A 25,216-nucleotide genomic window follows, 5' to 3' on the forward strand; every position below is an offset into this window, starting at 1 on the left:
TTCTTGAACATGACAATGAGTTCACTGTACTTCAGTGGCCTCCACAGTCAGCAGATCTGAGTCCAATAGAGCACCTTTGGGATGTGGTGGAACAGGAGATTTGCATCATGGATGTGCAGCCGATAAATCTGCAGCAAAGCTGCGTGACGCTATCATGTCAATATAGACCAAAGTCTCTGAGAATGTTTCCAATACCTTGTTGAAATTATTCCACGAAGAACTAAGGCAGTATTGAAGGCAAAGGAGGGTCCAACCCGGTTCTAGCAAAGTGACCAGTGAGTGTATGTTGTCAGTTCGATTTGGAAATGTGATGACTGAAAATTCCATCAAACCAGACACCAAACTGAGGTCAGTTTGGTCTGCTCTTTTAAATATAAATTCTATGCAGAGACACAGCCTCCCTCCAGTGACCACTCACAACATGCTGGATGACTCAACGGATCCCATCCTGTCCAATGTCAGACGCATCGGCCTCTTCAATTCCAGGAACGACCGCGTCAAGGTAGACAACATATCCTATGCTTTCTTTATGTGTTAATCATCATTATATTATCTGGAGTTAGTTTGTGGGAATGTCTTAATCATGAGTTGCCTGGCGATGATGAAGTAAAATGTTTGACAACATTTTTATCAGAACCATAAGGGCTTTTACAAGGCTAATAATCATCAGCCATGCAGGCTGCATTTAGGCCTACTTGAGCTACTTTGAGCTAAATTCGCTAAAAAATCAAATTGTCAACCTTATGGTGATGCATTCAGTAATTCATCTCGAAACCATGAATGTCTGTACCAATGCCAGTGCATCTTGTAGATGTGAAGATATTTCACAGGATAGGTGAAACTGCTGGGGAAAAAATCAGAGATTCACAAAAGTCAGTTTGATTCATCCTGCGGGAACCATTAAGGGTTAAACATTTCATGGCAATCCATCCAATAGATGTTGAAATATAAAAATCTGGACCAAAGTTTGGACTGACCAACCCACTGACACACCAACTTTATATATTTTATATCTATTATTATTATAAAAAAATATATATAATCTCCAGCTAAACTGAGGCTTATTGTTGACCCTTTTCTTTCTCTCTCGCCTGCCATCACCAGTCTTGTGCAGACTTTAGCGTGCATTCCCTGCTGCCGACAACTGCATGCACGTTGCGGTTCCTCCGGGTCTGTTTAAGTAGCCGACTATTTAAAAACGATTAAAAATAAATAAATATATATATATATAGTGTGTGTATGAATGTGTGTGTGTGTATATATATTCATCCTCTGGGAAACATGACATAAAATTTTCACATACTACAGCAAACGACAAGTCTAATCTGCACAATTTAATACATGGCAAACAATGCCCTGTGGTAATGAATATTTTGACTTCCACAAGCTCATTTTTCTACTCTATATCTCTCTGAAAATATTTCCCTGTCTGTCCTCCTCCCAGATTATCTTTCACCCTGAGTTTCTGTCCTCAACCAGTCCTCTGCTGCCGATGGACTATGAGGACTTTGTTCGAGGCTGTAACCTTGGAGTATTCCCGTCCTACTATGAACCATGGGGATACACACCTGGTAATCTTTTACTATTGCATCATAATATGCAAGCAAACATGCATCTACACATACAATGCTTCATGTTCTTGAAATATAGAGGCACTGCAGTTGTTACACAGCCACATGAGGCAGTGTTCTTCAACATTCAGCGCATTATTTTAAATATCCTATGTAATCTGCCATAGGCTTATACATTCTCCTTACACCCCCTGCAATATAACAGCCTAAGTAAACTGAAGTAGACTTCTACATTCTGCATACCCAGTGTTCACTTTACAATAAGGCAGCTACGTATGTAAGCAAAAATAGACCTTTTGTATGGCCACTGAACCTGTAGCAAGAAGGCTGACTATGTCAGGTAGGTAGGTAGATTTAGTTTTGTCATAATACAGGTTATGAGGGATCCAAGCAGTGAAGCTGCTGGAGCCCTATTGTTTTAGTTCTCATTATTCTTCTTTCTTTATTCTTTTTCTCCACTAAAATTGTTTGGGCAGCAATAACTGCTGCACGAAAACTCACTAAAATTGGCAGGTGGGTTGCAAATTCTACCCACTTGTTAGGTCCAAGTTGCATCCAGGGGATGTGGGACTAACAGCTAGTGGAAAGTCAAGCAGGTGACACAGTTCCAAGTTTTAACAAAGTTTATTATCAGGCAGCACAACACAGAGCGATCTCCACTGGAGATGGTTAGGGGATAAACCAAAACAATCTGGGGCAAACATCTGGGGAATTAATAATTACAACGAAAGTTATAGGGGGAATCTGTGAAATAACAATGGGAAACAGGTTTGGTAATTAACACAACAGTCAACTATATGACAAGAAAATACCCCTTTAAACAGTCTATTACTGATTGGACTGGCTCACGGCACCCAACCGGGACTAAGTCTGCCTGCACTCTGCTGCAGCAGGAGGACACCGGCAGGCGGCACACAGTAGATACAGCATACAGAGCTGGTCCACCCTTCTCGCCCACCTCTCACTGCCCGCCTCTCCAACACGTGACCGAGTTAGCTCAAGCTAAGGAGCTAATGCTACATGCAACTCTGCATTAGCAGAGATAGTTTCTAAACCCCCGCTGGTGCTGTACGGTGGAGGTAGGAACCTGTGGCCATGTTGTTACCAGTTTATGGTCATTACAGCTCATCAAGGTAAGACACCGGAAAATATTAAAATAACTAACATATCTGTTATTGACATAGTACTCCACAAGGTTTTAAATGCTTTTTAATATATAATGTGGTAACGTTATTTGCAAGACTAACGTTAGATTTTGTTGAGACCAACATTAACAGTTAACTATGAATCAGTTATTAATTACATAATGTTAACTTACATCTCAAACGAACAATTTGAAGCAAATCAATTAAGCCTTTTACATAACGGTAGTTACAAGTCGTTTATTTGGATGTCACCTGAGTATGTCTGTAATAAACGTAATAAAGCTAGCAGTAGAGTCCTTAGTTATATGATGGAAGCTAACATTATATAACTTGTAAAAGGTTAGCCATGGCTGCTATCACGTTAATTAATTCCCCACACTGCTAATTTGAGTAATGTTGCTGCTGTCAAGGGTGTGGGCTGTATTAAAAGTATCCACTGTTCTCCCATGCTCTAACACAGTAGCGATGAAATGTGTGCTGTTCTCACATTCTTCCTCTGTATGTACACATAAACAACAAGGCAGGGAAATATAAAAGGAATTTATTTTATTGTTTGGGTACATTATTGTTCAGTGTACATGCTCACATCTGAAACAAACTTTACGTGCTTGATAACTCTCCCACCCCGCAGACATCTACACACCAATACCGATTTATATTCATAGCGGCAAGTGCTATGTAGCTCCACATAGGGGACACAGGAAGTGACATATAACACCTTCATGCGGCTCGGAACCGCGTAGCAAATTCACAGCCGCACCGGCAGAGTTCGAGAGTATGCAAATCGGCCGGCTCACACCTGGATGCGCTACAAGTGCGAGGGCCCGCCCAACGCTGCTTGCAGCTTTAATTTTATATTTGTTATTGAACTGTACTACCTTTTTTGGCAAATTTTAATCCAACAAACAAACTCAGAGGATCTCACACACCTAATTTCTCACCTTAACTAACTTTATTAAACTCAGGAGCATTGCCCTAGTTAAAGCCCAGCTACCTGTGTGCAGGAATAACGCTCATTATATGCTGACAAAGGTAGGTAGCCTACAACATTTGTTCTGCCGAATAATGCATCCACCTCTTAAGCTCCTTATCAGAAACGTCACTGATCAAACACGGTTATCATCTCAGATTGTTTGCTGAATCTCAAGGAATGCTACTTCAACCAAGTGTAATAACATAATGACTTAATGACTCTAAACGTCCTTCAATATGTATTTCGAATCAATAATCCCCACTGATGAACCCCACAAAGAGTATATCATTTTTGAACAGTACACTTGGAGGTGCATGTCTCTACTCGGCGAGCAGGCAGAACTCTGCAGCCGCTCCCCCCTCGGCTCTCTGCCGTTTACCTTTTAAATATTGTTAACACATAAATAAAATACAGGAATATGGATTCATTTGCATCTCTGCTTCAATGGGCTCCTGCTCTAAAAATGTCAAATTATGCAACTTTTTATCACTGTTCTCTAAAACCTATTTTTGCGAACTCGTCCCAGAGGGTTTTGCCAATCAACCTGAACCTTTGGAGGGATCATAGTCGCTGATCAAAAGTTATCAAAATAATTTTTTGAACGTGTCTGTGAAGATTCTCAGTCATCCAGGTCATAGTTATCCAACGAAGGTTAAAGTCAAGGGCGACTGGACTTGGTTGAAGATACTGGAAGACGTTTCGTCCTTCATCCAAGGGACTTCTTCAGTTCTGACTGACTATTTAACCTCAGAACTGCGTTGGTTACGACACTATGGGAACGCCTCTAGGCGTAGCAGGTCTGAATGTGAATGAAATCAACGATTTCTCCAATCCTATTGGTTTGTTGCTAGAATGGTAAGGTGTGACGAAATAACCGGAGGAGTATAAAGCACACCTGTACACACTCATCATTAGCTTTTTTCTATTCAGCAGGTGCTCTGTATGTTGTTTGAAGAAAGCTCCAGTCCTACAAGCAGTGTGTCTTACCTGAAGAAGAAGTCTAACAGCATGTCCGGCAACCAGAAGTACAAAAGGTGTGTTTTTCCTTGCCCTTGGTACATCACGGATGGAGATTCTCATGAGATGTGTGTCTCATGTTTGGGGATGGAGCACGCCCGGGCAGCTCTTGAGGGGGCTTCCTGCGGCCATTGCGAAGCCCTTTCCATGCGGGTACTGAGGTCCCGCGGGCCCTGCGGCCGCTGTGGCGGCCCGGCGGCTTCACTCATGGGGTTCACAGCGTGATCTGTCGGAGGATTTCGGGACGGCTGAGGCTTTTTCCCGACCTTCATCCGCTGGCTCCGACGCTTCCTTTCCTCGTTCGGGAGCTCGTTTCTCGGCTTCTCCCTCTCGTGGTTTGGATCCGGAGACGCTGCAGCAATCCGACTCCGAGGAGGTGGACGTGCTCAGCATAGTGGACGATGACTTCCGGGTGTCGGGGCGGCGTCATCGGGCAGCGCCCGACTATGACGAGCTTCTGGAGGTGGTGAATAGAGCCGTGGCTAAGCTCAACATCAACTGGCCACAGGAGGAGCAGACACCACAGGCTATTGGTAAGCTTGATGAAAGGTTTCTTAAGCACCACGCGCCACCTCCACGCCGGTCTCTGCCATTCTTTCCTGATTTACATGATGAACTGAGTAAATCATGGGGCAGACCCTTCTCTACATGGCTTTCCACACCCCGATCACTGAACTACAGTAATGTGATGGGGGTTAGGGACCGTGGTTATGGGAGGATGCCTCGGGTGGAGGATGCGCTTGCAAGCTATCTCTCCCCTCGACTTGCAGGACGCAAGTCGAGGGGAGAGATAGCTTGTGGTGGATAGCCTGGAGAAGCCGGCGTTACACACCAAGCCATGTCGCACCACATCTACGCTCGTGGGGTACATGGCAGCGGGCCAGGCAGGTGCGAGCTTGCACACCATGGCGGTGCTTCAAGCTTACCAAGCCGACCTGCTACAGGAGATGGTTCAGAGGTGGGGTCCCTCTGAGGAAGATCTGGCGGAGCTTCGCAGAACCACGGACCTGTCTCTCCGGGCCACCAAAGAAACAGCCCGCTCCATTGGCCGGTCCATGTCGGTTCTGGTGGCCACAGAGCGTCACCTATGGCTCAACCTCGCGGACATATCTGAGAAGGATAAGAGCTTCCTCCTCGATACACCGGTGAGCACGGCGGGTCTCTTCTGTGACGCGGTGGACTCGGTGGTGGATCGGTTCCAGTACCTTCCTTGCCGGTCTGGACCCAAGGCAGCTGAGGCTGCCAGGCGTAGGTCCCTTCCCTCTACGAGCTCCTACCGAGGGGAGAGGAAGCAGAGTGTCGCTTCTCGGGGGCACCCCCCGCCTGACGAACATTTCTCCATGGGTCCTGCGCACTGCCATAGATGGGTATCGACTACAGTTCAAAACCCGCCCTCCAAAATTCAACGGGGTGGCGGAGCAAGGTCAGGTGTTGGGACAGGAAGTTCTTACTCTGCTGAGGAAAGGGGCCGTGGAACGTGTCTCCCCCCCAGACAGAGACGCCGGGTTCTACAGCCGGTACTTCATAGTCCCTAAGAAGGACGGAGGGCGCCCTATTTTGGATCTGCGGGTTCTAAACCAGTCTCTGAGGAGATTCAGGTTCAAGATGCTCACCATCCCCGCCATCGTGACGCACATAGATCTAAAGGACGCCTATTTCCACGTCTCCATCCGTCCTTCTCACAGGAAGTTCCTGATGTTCGCCTTCGGGGGTGTGGCTTACCAGTATCGGGTTCTTCCATTCGGCCTGGCACTTTCCCCTTGCACATTCACCAAGTGTATAGATGCAGCACTGGCCCCGCTGAGGCTCCAGGGCATCCGGATTTTCAACTACATCGACGACTGGCTCATCCTAGCCCAGTCTCTCGAGTAGTGGCTTTGGCATCGAGATGTCGTTCTGGCTCATCTGCTGCGTTTAGGGCTGAGGCTCAATGCAAAGAAGAGTGTGCTGGCGCCCACCCGACAACGATGTGGGCACAATTGTCTCCGGCACGTGTCGACACCATATTGGCTGCCGTGAAAGGGGTGAAGTTAGGCCACGCCATCACTATAAAACACTTTCAACGAGTGTTGGGTCTTCTGGCGGCTGCGTCCAGCGTAATACCATCTGGACTGCTGCACATTAGACCCCTGCAGTGGTGGCTAAGGACCAAGGGTTTTTCCCCGAAGGGAAATCCTTTCCATCTGATTCGGGTTACGCGCAAGTGTCTTCGTTCCCTATCAGTTTGGAAGGAAACTTGGTTCCTGTCCCAGGGGCCCGTGCTGGGAGGGTCTTGTCGCTGGCTGGTCATTTCGACAGACGCCTCCCTCACAGGCTGGGGCGCGGTCATGGGCGGCCGCTTTGCAAGGGGATCCTGGCAGGTCCACAGTCAGAGTGGCATATCAACTGTCTTGAGATGTTGGCGGTGTTCCAGGCTCTAAGGAGTTTCCTGCCCGATCTCCAAGGCCACCACGTCCTGGTTCGTTCCGACAACACAGCGGTGGTGGCCTATCTGAATCACCAGGGCGGTCTGCACTCGCGCCCTCTGTACAGACTGGCGCGTCAGATCCTCCTGTGGTCCCAGCAGAGGTTACTACCGCTCAGGGTGATGTATCTCCCGGGGACGCAGAATCAGGGAGCAGACCTGCTGTCGAGGCAGGGGCTGTGGCCCGGGGAATGGAGACTTCACCCCGAAGTGGTGGAGCTCTTGTGCGGAGAGTTCGGCCCCATAGACGTGGATCTGTTTGCGTCTCAAGAGACTACGCACTGCCCGCTATGGTTTTCTCTCGTTCCTCCAGCCCGTCTGGACGTCATGGTACATTCGTGGCCGAGGCTACGTCTGTACGCTTTTCCCCCAGTCGCTCTGCTCCCGGGTTCTGGAGCGGGTCCGCCAGGACAATGTCGGCCTACTGCTCGTAGCCCTGTTTTGGCCAACCCGGGTGTGGTTCTCGGATATCATGTCGCTCCTGGACGGCCCGCCGTGGCAGGTCCCTCTGAGGAGAGACCTGCTGTCCCAGGCGCAGGGCCGGGTCCTTCACCCTTGCCCCGCCGTATGGCGACTGTGCGTCTGGCCCCTGAGGGGGCACAGTACCTAGAGGCGGGTCTAACAGCCGGAGCAGTCGAGACCCTCCTCAGCTCCAGGGCCCCGCCCACACGGAGGATGTACGGCCTGAAGTGGAGTGTTTTCTCCACTTGTTGTAGGGAGCGCTCAGTGGATCCTGTTACCTGCCCGGTGGTTCAGGTACTTAAGTTCCTCCAGGACCGGTTCTCTGCTGGTCTTTCCCCTTCCACCCTCAAGGTGTACGTGGCAGCTATTTCATCTTTCCACGCCCCTCTGAGGGAGGGGTCCTTGGGGAAACTTCCCTTGGTTGTACGTTTCCTCCGTGGTGCCCGGAGGATGAGACCTGCGACTCGGTCCAAGGTTCCCACTTGGGATCTGGCAGTGGTTCTTGGGGCACTTGACCCTCAAGATGGCCTTTCTCCTTGCGATCACCTCTCTGAGGAGGGTGGGGGATCTCCAAGCGCTTTCGGTTTCCCCGCAAAGCCTGGAGTTTGCCCCGGGGAATATTAGGGCTATCCTGCACCCTCGTCCAGCATACATCCCTAAAGTGCCTTCTTGTGCGGCAGGGTCCACAGTGCTGCAGGCATTTCATCCTCCACCTCATGTGACGGCGGAGGACGGGAGACTTCATCTGCTCTGCCCTGTCAGAGCAGTGAGTATTTACACTCTGAGGTCCTCAGAGCTAGTGTGTTTTGGGTCCCCCAGGGCTGGGCTGGGCCTGCATCCAAACATACTATTAGCAACTGGATTGTTCAGACTATTTCCCTGGCCTATCAGGTGCGCGGTTTGCCTTCACCTGTGGCTGTGAGGGCTCATTCTACCAGAGGTATGGCAGCCTCTCGAGCCCTCCTTTCCGGGGCCTCTTTGCAGGATGTTTGTGTAGCGGCTGGCTGGGCCACTCCGCACACATTCATTCGGTTCACAGTCTTGACCTTCCTTCGGCACCTGGCACTCGTGCACTCTCCTCTTAGTCGTGCCACTTTATTGCACACTGGGGCAGGCGGGGTTTTCGTCACGGTTTAGTGGGTATCTCGTTCCCATAGTGACGTAACCGACGCAGTTCGAGTTCCCTCGAAGGGGAACGTCTCGGGTTACATATGTAACCCTGGTTCCCTGAGAAGGGGAACGAGACACTGCATCGACCCGCCGCACCTCTCTCCCCGCCTGAAGCGCCTGCTTCATAGTTTAAGCTAATGATGAGTGTGTACAGGTGTGCTTTATACTCCTCCGGTTATTCCGTCACACCTTACCGTTCTAGCAACAAACCAATAGGATTGGAGTGATTTCATTCACGTTCAGACCTGCTACGCCTAGAGGCGTTCCCATAGTGTCGTAACCGACGCAGTGTCTCGTTCCCCTTCTCGGGGAACCAGGGTTACATACGTAACCCGAGACGTTTGTTAGGGTTTCTGGCTGGCGTAACGACAGTCATTATGGTTGTTAAGACTACACCTGAGGCCAATATGTTACGTTTGTTGAGTTTCCTGGGAAGTGATGAAAGGACAGCATTGTAAGTGGGGGATAAGTGGTGGCGTAGACCCCCTCCTCTGTTCAGCGATGGCTTCTCAACCCAGGTGTAGATGGCTTCCTCGACACCTCTTTCAAACCATCCATCTTCTCTGTCTAAAATGTTTACCTGGTGGTCCTCAAAACGAGTGTCCTCTGTCCTTCAGATGTAAGTAGACTGCAGAGTCTTGACCTGAGGAGTTGGCCCTTCTGTGTTGAGCCATGCGTTTGTGTAGTGGTTGTTTAGTCTCCCCAATATACAGATCTGTGCATTCCTCACTGCACTGGACCGCATACACTAGATTGCTTTTCTTGTGTTTTGGTGTGCGGTCTTTGGGGTGGACCAGCATCTGTCTTAGTGTGTTCTTGGGTTTAAAAAACACAGGGATGTTGTGTTTATTGGATATACGTGAAAGTGTTTTTTTTCCATAAATTTTTACTTTTGTGTCTTTATGTACAATTTTACATAAATGCCTGTAACTCAAAATTGTCTTAAGCTATTGTAACCAAACTTGACGTGTCTGTTCAGATGCTCCGTCCGAGCTTCACTGAGCAGTCCTGTGATATGCTTCCACTAGGGAGCACTACACTTGCAAAAAGTTTATACCTCGTAATTCACTGCATGGATTCGTACAAAATTCAGTTTGTATGATCTAGGGTCTCTACTCAGTTGATGCATAAAATTTGGGAATGATAGCTCAAAGTGGTAGTGTCTTATTACAACAAATGAAAATTTCTATACATTTCTTGTTTCAAACTTCAAAAAAATCTAAAACAATCACCCACACTACCTAGAAAGCTGAATTTCTTTCAGCAGATCCACTGATGTGTGACTAATTTCTGCCTCACTGCAACCTATGGTCAATTCAGAAGTCAGTCATTCTATATTTTTCAGAATGTGCTAATTCAATTAACATCTATATCTCCACAAGTCTTTCTTCAAACGCCATCAAAATCAACACAGACATTCTCTGGATGGCCGATATCAAGTGAGAAGGTGTGGAAACAGCCTCTCACCAGTAGCTCAGTCAGTAAGCGTCATAGTTTTCTACTTTATTTGGATCCCGTGACACTGTGGTGTCCGAACGATAATGCTGCGATGATGTGTTGAGAAGAAATCCGCTTGACACTGTTCTTGATTATAAAAGTTTATTACATCAAAGAATTCAGCATCAATTACAAGCTCTGCAGCAGCTTGGAGAGTGACCCAGCCCGATAACCACTCTGTCTCTCTGTACATTGAACACAGCTTATATAAGACATGTTTAGGTCTCTGCTAAATACCATATAAGGGCACAGTGCTGTAGACTAAGTGTAACCATCTGTTAGACACCACTTCCCCTACCACTGTGTCTCTCTCCAGCTCTGGGTCAGGGGTCAAATTCTATAGGAGGGTTCACTCTTGGTTCACCCATCAATCATTACTTCCTCATAAGGGTTCACTGTTCCTCTCACCAGCTGCAGAGCATTATATTAAACTGTAATGTCAAAAGCATATGTTATACACCACATATTCCCCCCTACGAGACTTAATTGAGTCTCGAAAAACAAAAAGAGATAAATTCCTCCAACACATACTTCTAGCATATTATTTTTAACAACATATCAACTTTATGGAGTGTGAGAACGAAAAACCTGTCCGGCAGCCTTCATTCCAAATTCCCTCCAAGACAATCTAGACAGGAAAATTTTCTCACGGCCCCTCTGCCTTAGGCGGCCACGCATGGTACTCCAGTCCAATTAATGAACGACATCTTTATCAATCAATACAGAAATACGGTTTAGCCAATACATGTGAAAACCTCAGGAAATTAAACAAATCAAAACAATGTCCGAATTCAGGCTGGTCAACCCATCGGACCCTCCAACGGACCTTTCCCTGCCTAGACCCTATATCCCTAAGCATCAAGAAAAAGAAAAAAACCTGAGGTCCCCAAATATTAACTCCCTAAGTGAAAGTACAAGTCTTTACATAGTTAACACAAAAAGAATATAATTGTTAATTAAGTATTATTCATTCACATATGTATTCATATCTATATCAAAGTAGACATAGGAAGGTATTCCACTGCAGCTCCTCAGCAGTGTCGATGCAATCCAGACGTTTCCACACCGTCCTTGTCCAGAGTCCTTTCATATTGTCCTTGTTTGAGTATTTGAATCCCCATCTGTACATCCCCATATACTCTGGAAGAAAAGAAAACACCAACCAGTATCTTGTTGCAAATAACACATGAAAATTAAAACCCAATGTATAAAATACAAAGTAACATTAAAATGGATATCTTTCCATCATTACTTCATCTGGTTCCCCTTCATCATCTCCATCTAAATCAGCCGTAGTTAACAAAGGCATCTGAGTGTTCTCCCCAGGCATTACCACTCCAACCCATCTCAATATCATAGCTTTCGCAAAAGTCAATAGCACCGTACAAAAGCAAAACATCAAACACAGCGCTACAAAGGCTGCTACCAAAATCTGAACCACCACTGCTCCCACTGGTCCTAACTGATTTTGTAGCCAAGTATTTGCTGACCATCCAGCTCCCTCAGATTGACCAAACGCATCCCTTATACTCTTTAATGCATCTATAACACTAGTGATATTATCAGAACTATCTGGGATCAAAGTATAACAACCGTCTCCCGTCAAGTTCATAGCCACACACAAACCTCCTTGTTTGGCTAAAATATAGTCAAGAGCCATGTCATGTTTCAACAATGTCAGTCTGTGACTTCTTTGAGTATTTGACAGAAGATTAAACCCTCGTATAGTTTCATTTGCAAATCCCTGCAAAGTATAAGTAATATTATCAATGTGATCTGCCAAAAAAGTTACACCATACCATGGAAAAAGTCCAAGTCCCCACTTCTCACCTAGACTTATCCTCCAATGGTAGGCTTCAAGATTATGAAATTGTGCCATGCTCCTTTTCACCCTATTTCCGACCCCCGGATCAGAATGAGCTATAGCAGGTGTCTCCCCTTTATGGATTGTAAACACCTCATACGGAAGTTTTAGCGTCGCCATGTAACAACATCCTATCCATCCATAAGGTAAGAATATATATGCCTTATCACCACAAACCCACCAAATATCTTGAAAATTCCCTATCGTCACATTGCCAGGCAAAAGCTGATCTCTTACCATCAAAGTCCTTCCCTGCTTACTAGATGGCACAGCAAAAGTTACTTCGTATGTGTTTCCTCTAACCTTACGGTCATGCTTATCCAAAGACATCATATACTCATCACACTCTGATATTCCCATAAACATCCCTGGCCCATCATACGTCTTATTTGAGCAAAAACAGCTACTAGCCCTCACAGGTCTTACCTCCATTGCTTCAGGAATTGCCGTTAACTTATTTTCCTTCTGATCTAACAAATTCACATAGGGTAATTCATTTATCCAAGAACAATTAAGTCTAGGTCTAAACAACTGCGACGACCACGACATCACTATATCTGTTGACGATTGTTGCTGATACGACAGCCATGATAAGCATAAGATTGACACATACGGATAGAGGTTGGGCCACTGTCTCTAAAATTGAATCCCACGTGCCTGGTGCGGGAACTTTCAACAGACATGGACCATCTAATTTCTTAACTGATCTTACAGAATGAGTTAACTGCTGGAACCATAAATTCCTACCTGCCCAGCCATCTGTAATTTTCAAAACAGAAGAATCAAACCCATATGCCTTCCATGTAGCTTCCCTCTTCTGTAACGAGCGATATTGATCAGTCATATCTTCTGGTATTTTATCAAAGTAAAGAACTCATTTGGTACATGTGGGATAATATTCTGAACGATTTCAGATGACTCCTCATCATTTTCTTGCATTCTTTGCTCCCCAATATCCATCTGTAACGCAGGCTTCTGAGTTACGTCTACCAACTCCTTTACTTCCCGAAAAATTGTAGTCGGTGTCTGTGTCATATTTACAATGGTTGTTATTGCCTCTGTAACATTCATTTCTTCCACAGTTTCTGCTAAAACAATCACATTAGTTGATGTATTAACTCTTTCAGTTGTTTCCAAGGGCCCAATGACAACTGTTCTCTGTGTATTATTCACTCTTGGAGTGACTACTGTAGGATACTGCTCCTGAACTCCTTTGGTGACTGTTGTCACTTCACCAGGCTCTAAATCTTTCATCATAAGCGTCACCTTACGGGTCACATAACCTTGTATCCAATAATTTTGAAACGGAACAAATTTAAAATCTGGCTTTAAATACGTACAACTATATTCCCCTAAGTCTTCCCGGTAGCATTACGCAAAACAAGTGAACAGTCACCAACAATTTTCCACCGCCTCATATCATTAAGCAGAGAAAACTTTCTTTGACTAGGGGGTACACCCTCCAGTCCTGATAACAACACATCTTTACCGCGACTATTTAACCACTTGGGAGGTACATTACCACCCGTATTCCATTTCTCACATTTACAGGGAAGATATGCCGAACCTCCAAACTTAACCTTAACCACCGTAGACAATGAAGTTGGCGTTGATGAAATCATCTGAGGCGCTACTGTAGTCAAATGTGTTACATTTATACTTTTAGAAACTGTTGTTGACTTTCCTAGAGGTGCTTCAATTCTAGTTTTCGTATCGTTTTGGTCTGACTCTTTTCCGAACTGGTCTGGGGCTGTTTTGTCTAAGTGGAACACTGGCTTCTCCTGTAACAGAGGTGCAGCCCTTGGTGACCTCTGCGACTTCCCCTTCCACTGAAATAGGCCCTGCTGATTCTGGGACATATTGAAAACCAATGTCCCCAAATCTCCTTTCCTCTCCATCAATTGCAGAGTCATATCTGGCATCATCAAAAGTGTGCACATGATTACCAACATTGTCCACTGAATGGACAATATCCCCTTCTGGGTTTTGGTTCTGGATATTGTCATGCATCTCTCCTTCTGCCTGTTCTTCCCTATTGTCATCCAGCTCTCTTGAGCCTTCACCATCTTGGCTATCCACCCGCGGCACCTCTTCACTAGGCGCTTTAACACAATGTGATAAATGATACCACGTTGGAGACCCTCTAACCTGGACAGCTGTTCCAGTACTACGAACCACTTCAAATGGTCCCTCACGGCGTTCGTTATACCACTTCCTCCTAAAGACCTTCACGAACACCTTGTCCCCAGGTTGCACTGTGCTCCTTTTTTGCTCATCGAGCTTCTCCTGCACCTCTTCTTTCCTTTGCCTGTCAGAAACATATGTGGACAATTTTTTATGGAAATTGGCCATGTACGTGACATACGCTCTCATTTCATCTTCCAAAAGAGCCAAACTTGGACCCTTGCCACTTGTTCGTAAACAAGGCGTAGGCATCCGTCTTCCTGTGACCAATTCATGGGGCGTTATACGTAAATCACGCAGCTCACTTGAGCGACACACCATTAACGCCAAAGGGAGCGCCGCTATCCAGTTTAGACCCGTATGTTGGCAAATCTTGACAATACGGTTTTTCAAAACCCCATTCATTTTTTCACACACCCCTTGACTTTGTGGGTGATAAACTGCTCCAAGACGTTGTTTGATTCCCAATTTTTGCAAAATCAATTTCACTGTTTTATCCACAAACTCTTTCCCATTATCTGATGATATTCGATCTGGAAGTCCCCACCTGCTTATGACCTCTCTACACAAAAACTTGGCAACCGACTGAGCGTCTTTCCGCTTGGTTGGACAGGCCTCCGGCCATCGTGAAAATCTATCCACAACCACTAGCATGTATCTTTTCCCTTCAACTGGTTTTATCATATCGACAAAGTCAACAACTAACTCACGCATAGGACCCCTTGGGGTGGGAATGTAACCAGGAGGAACAGTCATACCCCTGCGGACATTATTTTTCAGACAGATTGTACACCTGCCTATGACATAATCAATCTGTTCAAGCAAATATGGTGCCCAAAAACCATACTCCTTTGTGATTTTTCTCCTAACCTCCCCCCTGGCAACATGAGCTAACCCATGTGCTTCCTGAATCATCAAACCTAACAGGTCCAGAGGTGCTACTATCAGTCCCTCATGATTTCTCCAAAGACCCGTAGAATCCTTAACAGCACCTCGGTCCAGCCACAACTGTTTATCAATCATAGAAGCAGCTTCCTGCATCAAAATCACTTCCTTAAGCGTAATTCTGTCTTCCAAGTCCACCCCATGAGTGACCAGAAAAACCTTGCCCAATTTGTCAGCTCCTGTGACAGCTTTTGCAGCTTCATCAGCAGCTTTGTTCCCTTGTGTCACTCTTGACGCATCTGTTTTATGAGCTGCACACTTAGCTATCGCTATCTCTTTAGGCCTCATCATAGCATGCAACAGTTTTATTATTTGTGCGTGATGTTGTATCGGAGAACCATCCGTTCTCTTAAACCCCCGACCTTTCCACACTGCTCCAAACAAATGACATACATTATGTGCATATGCCGAATCAGTATATATTGTCACTCGCTGCCCGTCAGCTAACAAACACGCTTCTGTTAGCCCCACAAGTTCTGCAGCTGTGCAGACGCAGGCTGTGGTATTACTTCAGCTTTTTCAACAACAAATCCCGTTCCTTGAGCTTTTACTACTGCATAGCCAGCACACAATTTCTCTCCCACACGATAACAAGACCCATCAGTCCAATACTCCAGGTCTGCCTCACGTAGTGGAAGGGCTTGCAAGTCTGATCTAAGCCTTGAGTATTTCTCTGCCTCTTGAACACAATCATGTGGCTCACCATCCTCTGACGTTGGCAAATTCTCGGCTGGATTTACCGTATCACACCTTACCAGGGTGACATCCTCCTGCTCTAAGAGCCTATGATAGTCTCTAAGCCTTGGCATAGTCAATGTGTATTTTCCATAGTTCAGGAGATTCCTGAGACTATGATGGGTAAGAATTGTCACTGGGTAACCCATCGTAACGGATGATGCTTTGTCATACATTAAATAAACTCCAACCATTGCTCTGTAGCACAGTGGTAGCCCTAATTCCACTTCTGAATATGCAGTCGAATAATAGGAAATAGGTTGAGGATTCGACCCTGTACCCGTCGGCTGACAAAGGACTGCACATGCATATTTACCTCCAGTAGAACTAGACACATACAACAAGAAATTCTTAGAGTAATCTGGTAGTGTGAGCGCTGGCGCCTCCTGTAACCTCTGTTTGATTGTTTCAAATGCCACAAGGCCTTCCTGTGTCCAGGACAGATTGCTGTGAAGTTGAGCGTTCCCAGTATCCTTAACCATAGCTCTCAAAGGTCCCGTCAAACTAGAATAATCCTCAACCCATGCTGAAGAATAACCAGCAATACCAAGAAACGTCAACATCTCTCTGACAGTTCTGGGCTTTGGAGCCTTGCGAATAGCCTCCAATTGACAATCAGAAATGCTTCTGTGTCCATGCGTTATTGTCTGACCCAAATATACAACCTTCTCCTGGCAATATTGCAACTTCTTTTGTGAGGCCTTATGCCCCTTTTCTGCCAATATTTGTAGCAATTTAATTGAGTCTTTGTGACATGTTTCTTCATCTTGTGAACAGATCATAATATCGTCGACATATTGAATCACAGTACTCTGCAATATCTGATCTATCCCTACCAAATCATCTTTCAATACTTTGTTAAATATGAGGACTGTGTTTAAATCCCTGTGGCAATCTCTCATACTCATAAAACTGTCCTTATATGTGAATCCAAATAAACCCTGACTCTCTACACTAAGAGGAACACTAAAAAATGCACCACACAAATCTAACACCGTGAAATGTGTTGCATCAGGAGGATTTGGGCTAACAAAGTATGTGGATCCGGAACTTCTGCTGGAAAATCAGTTACCACTTCATTTACTGCTCTCAAATCATGAACCATACGATAAGTCTCATCAGGTTTCTTCACAGGCAACAAAGGCGTGTTACTCTGAGGATTTGTTGTCTTCTTCAAAACACCTGCTTTCAAAAGTCCCTCAATTTGTGGTTCGATTCCTTGAATTGCTTCATCCTTCAATGGATACTGATACTTCCAAGGAGGTCTAGCTCCTGGTCGAAGTTCTACTTTCACTGGTTGGGCTGACTTCACAAGTCCAATATCGGTACTGTGTTGAGACCACAAACATTCTGGAACTTGTCGCAACATCTCCTCTTTCATAGAATCCGAGTCCATCTTGGCACTACAATAGATTCATGTGTCATCCGTACAGCTTGTGGCTGTCCCTGTCCTTTAGCTGAAATCATGATTTTACAAATCGCTGATCTGTACTCCTCCAAATTGCCAAATTCTCTTTCATCGGTACAAAAACAGCTTCCTCTGCTTCTGTCATCATTTCCCCTATGTGTTTCTGCTCATAGTCTTCAGAAACCAACAAAGTCACATGTGGCACACTCTTCTCAATTTTGAATTCTTTCTCCAGATAATCATCAGTGTTTACCTTCATAGCTGCTCCTTGTGGTCCCAAAATTATGCAACTTGAGCTTAGTTGAATTCCCTTTGGTTGATGAGCCAACCATTCCTCTGGGTTTGATTGGGCAGCATTCTTGAAATACTTGAGCGTACAATGGAATGGATATTCTGGAAGTTTCGCATCTGGCATGTTTGCCACAATGAATTTCTCCCATATCTTAGCCGGCTCCAAGAAATCTGCACTGAGATTTCCAATCCAGAATACTGCAGAGGACTCCATCTCTGTTGTCATCAATAGTTGGTGGACCATTTCTTTTGGCACTTCTATCAGACAGCCATCTGGTGTACATTTTATTGTGCAGTTCAATCTACACAAAGCATCTCTTCCCAGTAGAGCAATAGGTGTATGTTCTGATACCAATATGGGTATTGTAGTTTTCTGATTTTTATAGCAGAGCTCAATTGGTTCCGTGAGAGGAATCAGCTGCTTCACTCCCTCAAACCCGATTGTCCGAATCAGTTGATTGGACATAGGAAGATGTGTAGCATCTTCAGGCCGAACACAGGTGAAAGCCGCTCCGCTATCCGCCATTACTTCCAATGGTCGGTTATTTACTTTCACCTCAATTGTTGGATCTCTTTCCGGCCCTGATGCTACCAGCTGACACCCCCCTTTCGGATTTTCTGGGCACCTCTAGAATCCTGGCTCTGGGCCCCTGTGAGGGTTCACCAGTCCTCCAAGCGACCTTGACTGGCCCCTGAATCCTCCTCTGAAATTTCCTCCTCTGAAATTTCCTCCTGAGCTATTGCACTCACGGGCAAAGTGACCAACCTGTCCACAATTGTAACACACTTCTGGAGATTGCTGAAAGTATGGATTAAATCCTCCTCTTCTTGAGCTTCCTCGTCCTCTTCCTCTCCAGTTCTGCATCTGTCCATAAACTGGCTGTGGATATGAAACAACTGGGACCACTAGTGGTGGTTGGGGCAATTGCGGTTGTTCCTGGCTTGACTGAAGCTGTGGTGGTGATTGTTGCTTTGGTAAACACTGCTCCTCCATAACCAAAGCCTGTTTCTTCTCCTTCTTCTTATTTTCCACCAGTTGTATTTGATTGAGTTTCCTGAGAGTCACTTGGTCCTGTTCTTTCTGATCATGTTCCTTTTTCCTATATAGATCCACTTGATGGGCTATATGATCTGTATAGACTCCTATTGCCATGCTTCCAAGTCCAACCACCTCTGCCAGTTTGCTCCTTACTGGTGGGGGCAACCCCATCTGTAGTTTAGCTCGCAAAATTGACCGCTCCATTTGACTCGCCTCTGGATCATTTCCTGTGATATTTCTCCACACCTGATGAGCTCTCGACACATAGGCTCTCGGATTCTCTTCTTTTCCCAATGAATCAATCAAGATATTGTCAGGATGCACATTTGTGGGAAACGTGTCTTTCAGTGCTCTCCACAGTCGATTCCTACTTGCAGCGAACAACTCAGGATCATTTACAGCAGTCCCCACATATCGATTAAGTCCCGCTCTCTGAAAAATCTCTTCCATACCTGGAATCCCCAGGAGATTAGCAAAAAGCCTCTTAATATCTCCTATGGCAGTTTGTGTTCCTACCGTAATTTCTTCCAACTTCGAGATCCAAGGATGTGCTCCATCTTGAAGAATAGGCAACTTCTCAAGTATATCTGACATATCGGTATTCTGCAAAGGCTTATACTCCAGATTCTGTCCTCGGATTATCACTGGCAGCATCTTCTTACTTGTGCTCCCTTTCCTTGGGCGTAATGCATACTTCTTCTCCAATTTTTGAGGCCCTTTTTTCCTCAATTTCTCCCTCTGTATTGTCAGCTTCTCGAGATGTTCTTCCAATTCTCTTATTTCTTCTGGATAAGTCGACTTCTCCAAGCATGATATGCATCGATCCATGTCTTTTTCTATTTCTTCAGTAGTCATTGGAGGATAAAATCCTCTTGAACATGAAGCACCTTTAATCTCCCACTCTTCATCGCTGTCTCCATCTTCACTTTCATCGGAGATCTGATCTCCTGTATCCTTCTTCTTCCAACTTTCATCACCCCTTCTTTCCGCTCTGGCCAGCCTCCGTCTGATCACAGGATCATATCCACCCATGATCTCTTCTACATCACTCTGTTCATCATCATCTTCCATTCTCCTAAACCTCGCTCTACCCTTAGTTTCCAAACGTGTCATTTTCTTCTTACTTTTGGAGCTTGGAGTCATCTTTATAGTTGTTTCTGCTTGTCCTCTCTCTATGACTTGTTCATCTTCATCTCTGATGCAATAACCACCCTCCTGAATGATCACTGGAAGCTGAGGATAGACATCCTTAAACTCCGCTTCCTCCTCGTATGGTGGAGGTCTCTTTGCTGAATCCGTATGTGAGAAGGGTTTGTTGACTTCTGCCATTAATTTTTCTGTTATCTTTGCCTCTTTTGCCATTTTCTCCACACCACTGTCCCTTTTCTCTTGCGTCTCTTTCATCAGTTTTTGACCTTCATGTTCGAACAACTTAAGAACACCCAGCTCTCTTCGTCTCTTCTCTTTACGTCGTTCCCCTTTTTTCCCCTTGTTTTGATCCGACTTATATGTGGACACAAGTACTTGCATTATTTTAAGTACACCTGGGTTAAGAGTCCCTTCCACAGGCCATGGTTGTTCAATATTAGGCCAACGCTTATGCCATTTTTCAGATAACTTTACAATACCATCAACTAGAGGATTATTTTTTTGCACTACATCAACCGGAGTAGTTACTTTCAACGTTTTAATGTCCTTTTTCCGCATAGTGACAACTTTTTATATTTCTTTATTGTAAATTATTTTCCTTATTACTTATTTGTTTATTTTTCTTTTAATTCTACTTAATTGTTGATAGGTGGCAATCTTACCACATCCGCTAATGGAAAATCAAGGGAATTTGTCAACTCCAGAGCAATCACAAAAATCTTGTTATCCAGCAATCACACGGCGCCAACTCCTACCTAATAAGCACCCTCTCACCTTAGTTTTGTCCCAAAAGCTCAATACCACTCAATTCCCAACACAACTTGACTTCAAACGACCCCTGCACAAAAACTCCCATATGTAATATTCAAATACAGTAACTGATCAGTCCGTTGCCAAGTCTCCCCTTAGATAGTCATAACATGAAATATGGCAGGCATACACAAATAGACTCTCTGTGTTACAAATGTGTCTATAATATCCTGAAAGGAAACAAACTAATGTGTAATAATTATAAATGAGTATAGACACATATGCACAGGTGTGTAAAGAGTTTGTGGATTGCACAATACTGGCCAGACTGGATCCGGGGCTGCTTTGCTGTGGCGCGCTGGACGGCACCCCCCCTCTCTCCTTCTCTCTCTCTCTCTCTCCTTCTTGTCTCTCAGATCACAGGAGAACAAAAACCAAAAAAAGGCAAACAACACTTTAGTCCTTTTATGTACTCACAAGGTTATTTCCCCCAAAAATAAGAGTGTCACCTCTCTGAGTAATCATAATCTATTTTCCCTAACTTTTTAACATATCTACGTTCATGCAAGCTAAGGAATTTCGGTGTCATTTACACTGGGGATGCTGGGGACACTACTCTTCACTCCTATTTAAAGCTTACTCTATTAACAACGTTCTTCAATACCAATGAAAATGCCTTTTAAAATGTATTTACACACATAAAAAACCCCAAATGAAAGTAAGTAAAATATAGAAAAACAAATGCGCACTTCCCAAAAAGTAACTTAGGCTAAGAAAAACCCCCACTGCTGCTTCTGAAATGACCCAAACCATACAGCAGCATTGATCAATAACTTTAACAAATTTCAAAACACAGTTTTCCCCTTGATCAAATTCCCTTCTCTATTTCTTTATTCATATATATGTTTTCTTGAATCCTAGCATTATTGTCCTCTGCATAGTCTCACACACACACACTAGGCTTCTCCTATTTCTCACACACACAACCGAGACACAGCAGGGCAGCTCTCCACACACACACACACACGATAGCTATCCAGTCAACAAGAATGCATTCCTTCACACTGTTTATAAAGCATGCTTCCGCCGCACCTTTTTCCTTTATTATTTTCCTTCCTAAATTTATGCTACCTCGAGTTTGCAGATATTTAATGAGAGGCCACTTCGGACATAGTTCGTCAACACATGTATCGAGAGGTAACTTACAATTAAATTTTTCTTCTACAAGCTCCCAGTTCCTTTGAACGGACCCGAAAATTCACCTAGTTCCTTTCCAGGATTTGCGGCCCATCTAAGATCGCCTTTCAAGGGCTTTTTGTCCAGATCTGCGGCGTCCTAATCCTTATTTTTCCTTTTTCCTTAACCTTATATTTTCTTCCTTATTATTAATTTGTATTCAAGCCGAATGACCCTGGCCAGGGTTGCACTCTCTCTCTTTTTCCCTTACTCCAATTTACCTATTCCTTAAAGCCTAGTTTCACGCGACAGTAATTTCCATCCCACATGACTTACGGTTATAAGAATCTGAGGGCCCATATTCTTAATCTTTGCAAAGTTATGAAACCTCACTTCCCGTTACTCCTAGGCTGTTCCTTTTTCTTCCTTTTATATCTATCTATCTGTCTTCATTACATTCACACACACAACCTTTTTGCGTTATCCACAATGCACACAAAATTTAGAACGGAGTCTTCTCACACATCCACCCGCAAGCATTCACACGGGATCGAACCGGTGTACCCTTCAACGCACACCAGACACACGAACTGACCAGCGCCCACAGTTTATGAGAAAACTCACCATATACGCCAGCGTCTGGAGCGCGAGTCAGCTCGATGGAGCCTGTGATGGAACGATGAATTCAGGCACAACACGGTCCCTTCGTGGTCGCCAATTTCTGTGGTGTCCGAACGATAATGCTGCGATGATGTGTTGAGAAGAAATCCGCTTGACACTGTTCTTGATTATAAAAGTTTATTACATCAAAGAATTCAGCATCAATTACAAGCTCTGCAGCAGCTTGGAGAGTGACCCAGCCCGATAACCACTCTGTCTCTCTGTACATTGAACACAGCTTATATAAGACATGTTTAGGTCTCTGCTAAATACCATATAAGGGCACAGTGCTGTAGACTAAGTGTAACCATCTGTTAGACACCACTTCCCCTACCACTGTGTCTCTCTCCAGCTCTGGGTCAGGGGTCAAATTCTATAGGAGGGTTCACTCTTGGTTCACCCATCAATCATTACTTCCTCATAAGGGTTCACTGTTCCTCTCACCAGCTGCAGAGCATTATATTAAACTGTAATGTCAAAAGCATATGTTATACACCACAACACTTTCTTCTTATTTTTCTCAGCTAAAAAGAGTTTGTGCAACTTAAACTTTAAAACTTTGAAACACAAAATATTGCAGATGGTTTGAACATCACCCAGTAGTCAGGTACATATAATGACACTCTCTGATCTCAAGGTGATGCTGTAAAAATCAAGTTTGCGTTATTATCTCAAAGACTAAATTCTTTCATCACTTTAATAAGTCACTCTTAAGTCATCTGCATCTGATCTTCTCCTCTGAAAATGTGAAATGCTGCATTTGTCACGACTTGCCTGGATCCCGATCATTGCCGCTTGCAGCTGTATCAGAGTGAAATTGAGTTTGTAACTCCCTTCTGCTATGTAGCAGACAATATACATTATTATAGAAGCAATTATAAAAATAGTAAACAGAAATAAACTATTCGGTAACACTTTCTATGAAGGTCATCGCTATAATGACTTATGCATATATTTGTAACACGATATAATGCGTCCATAAGACATTATAACAATTGTTATAATCACTTACAGACATGCATTAGGCGCTATAGCAAAGTTCATAACGTATGATTTAATGTTTTATAACTAATAGTAATACCAGTTTATATCAATGTGCGGCAAGAATCTCCAACCACGTTCCATAGCACTTTATAACCATCAACTCTGCCGCGGTCCATATGCTCGCCATTCATCTGTGACAACATCTAAGCCTCTTCTTACATGAAGTTATATGGTTGGCAACAGGTTGTAGTGAACAACGGTGTGGATTTGTGCATTTTATATTGAATAAATTTGGAGCTACCCTAAATTCCTTTCTCCTCCCCAGAGAAGATGGGGAGAGGTCAAAGTTGCTATCCCGACCATAAAACTGGCACCTTTTTGATTCCAAAGCTGATAACGTGGGGCCTGACTGTTAAACTGACAAAGGGACACAAACCAGTCATTGGCATTTCCCTAAACAGCCTATCAAAACTGGCCCCCCCACGCACGTTTCCGTGGCAACTGACCTTATTCTTTGTTTTATTACCACATCAAAGGAAAACCCCTGTCTCACCCAAGTGTGACATGGTCCAGACACTGAACTTTCAATGTAAAAAGACTGTAGTCTCCAAAGACTCAAAGCATTTAATTGAGTTAATTAAATCTTTAGTTACCTGAATACGTTTGCCTCTATTTGAGTAGTTATGTTAACTGTTGTTGCTATCTGTTGATATTAGTGCTGAAAAGAAGTTACTTGTGCAGTGTTTTATTTTCAGCAAGACACTCCTTCATCTGATGTAATCAATGCTTGTTCATAATACTTTCCTACAAAAGTCCTTTAGAAATGATGACAAAGAAATGTTTTACTATACTCTTAATCGCCAGCTTGAATTTAATGATGAATCAACAAATTCCCCGGTTCCTAAGGAGAGACGATCTTTGATTTAATCTAAGCTTTCCTCGTGTAACCTGAGCTCCCCCAAGTGTACGAAATAAGTATTACATGCCTCGTCGGAAATGCCGTTAAATTTATAAATATCCTGACCAATAATGTGACAATTGTTCCTGTTACCAAATGCCTAGAACAGTACAACCGTTCAACCATTGAGGTTCGTTTGTGGAAAATATTTGATTATAATACGTGCAAATAGATTTCTTTTCTTTAAACATAAAGTTTAGAAAGGTAGTCCCTCGGGAAACCTGAGACACCCCCTGGGGAACCACGCCCCAGGCAACAAATGAGCGACACGCGACCTCGCCTTTGCTCTTCGCTGTTGGCTCTCTTCCACTCTGTTCTGCTCACCAGGCAACGCCCAGACTCGGCCAGCGAAACAAACAGGCCTTTTGTTCGCCTGAAGCTACACACCTGAAGTGCCGCGACATCGATCTGCCTTCAGTTTGTTTTATTTTCTTTATTTCTTTTGTTTGTTAAAGTTATCAGTCCGTTAAGTTACACTGGACTAATTCAGGAACTACCAAGTTCCATTTTAAGCCTTTTTCGTCGAGCCAACTTCACCGAGGTCAGACCAAGCCACGTGGTCTCGCCAGCTACAACGAAGGAAACCTGAAAACAGCCGAATTGCCAGACGGAGGAGGCGTTTTCAATCAGACACGGAGAACCCCGGAGAATCCCTAGCAAAAAGCCAGGATCGGGCAGCTAGCGTGGGACCGTGCAACAGGCCAAAAACAGGCTGATGACAAGCAGTAAGACTTAACACACGTTCTGTGATCAGATGTCCATTTCAACTCCTAA

At 44.5% G+C, this 25,216-nt stretch overlaps 1 protein-coding gene across 2 annotated transcripts in view; it reads left to right on the forward strand.

Moving 5' to 3' along the window:
- Positions 1–3: 3 nt before the first annotated feature.
- Positions 4–25,216, forward strand: part of LOC119884995 (glycogen [starch] synthase, liver-like) — a 33,357-nt gene continuing 8,144 nt past the window's right edge. The window contains exons 1-3 of one of the 2 annotated variants that reach the window (XM_038695256.1): positions 4–275; positions 389–502; positions 1,445–1,571. In XM_038695256.1, coding sequence (XP_038551184.1) covers positions 422–502; positions 1,445–1,571 — 208 coding nt within the window. In that variant the 5' untranslated portion in view covers positions 4–275; positions 389–421. Of the gene's footprint in view, positions 503–1,444; positions 1,572–25,216 lie in introns of both variants that reach the window. The other variant, XM_038695255.1, reaches the window with a different exon arrangement.

This window comes from Micropterus salmoides, unplaced genomic scaffold (genome assembly GCF_014851395.1).
Source record: "Micropterus salmoides isolate LMB-PRFRI ecotype aquatic unplaced genomic scaffold, ASM1485139v1 Ms_hic_scaffold_3830, whole genome shotgun sequence".
NCBI classification, from domain to species: domain Eukaryota; kingdom Metazoa; phylum Chordata; class Actinopteri; order Centrarchiformes; family Centrarchidae; genus Micropterus; species Micropterus salmoides.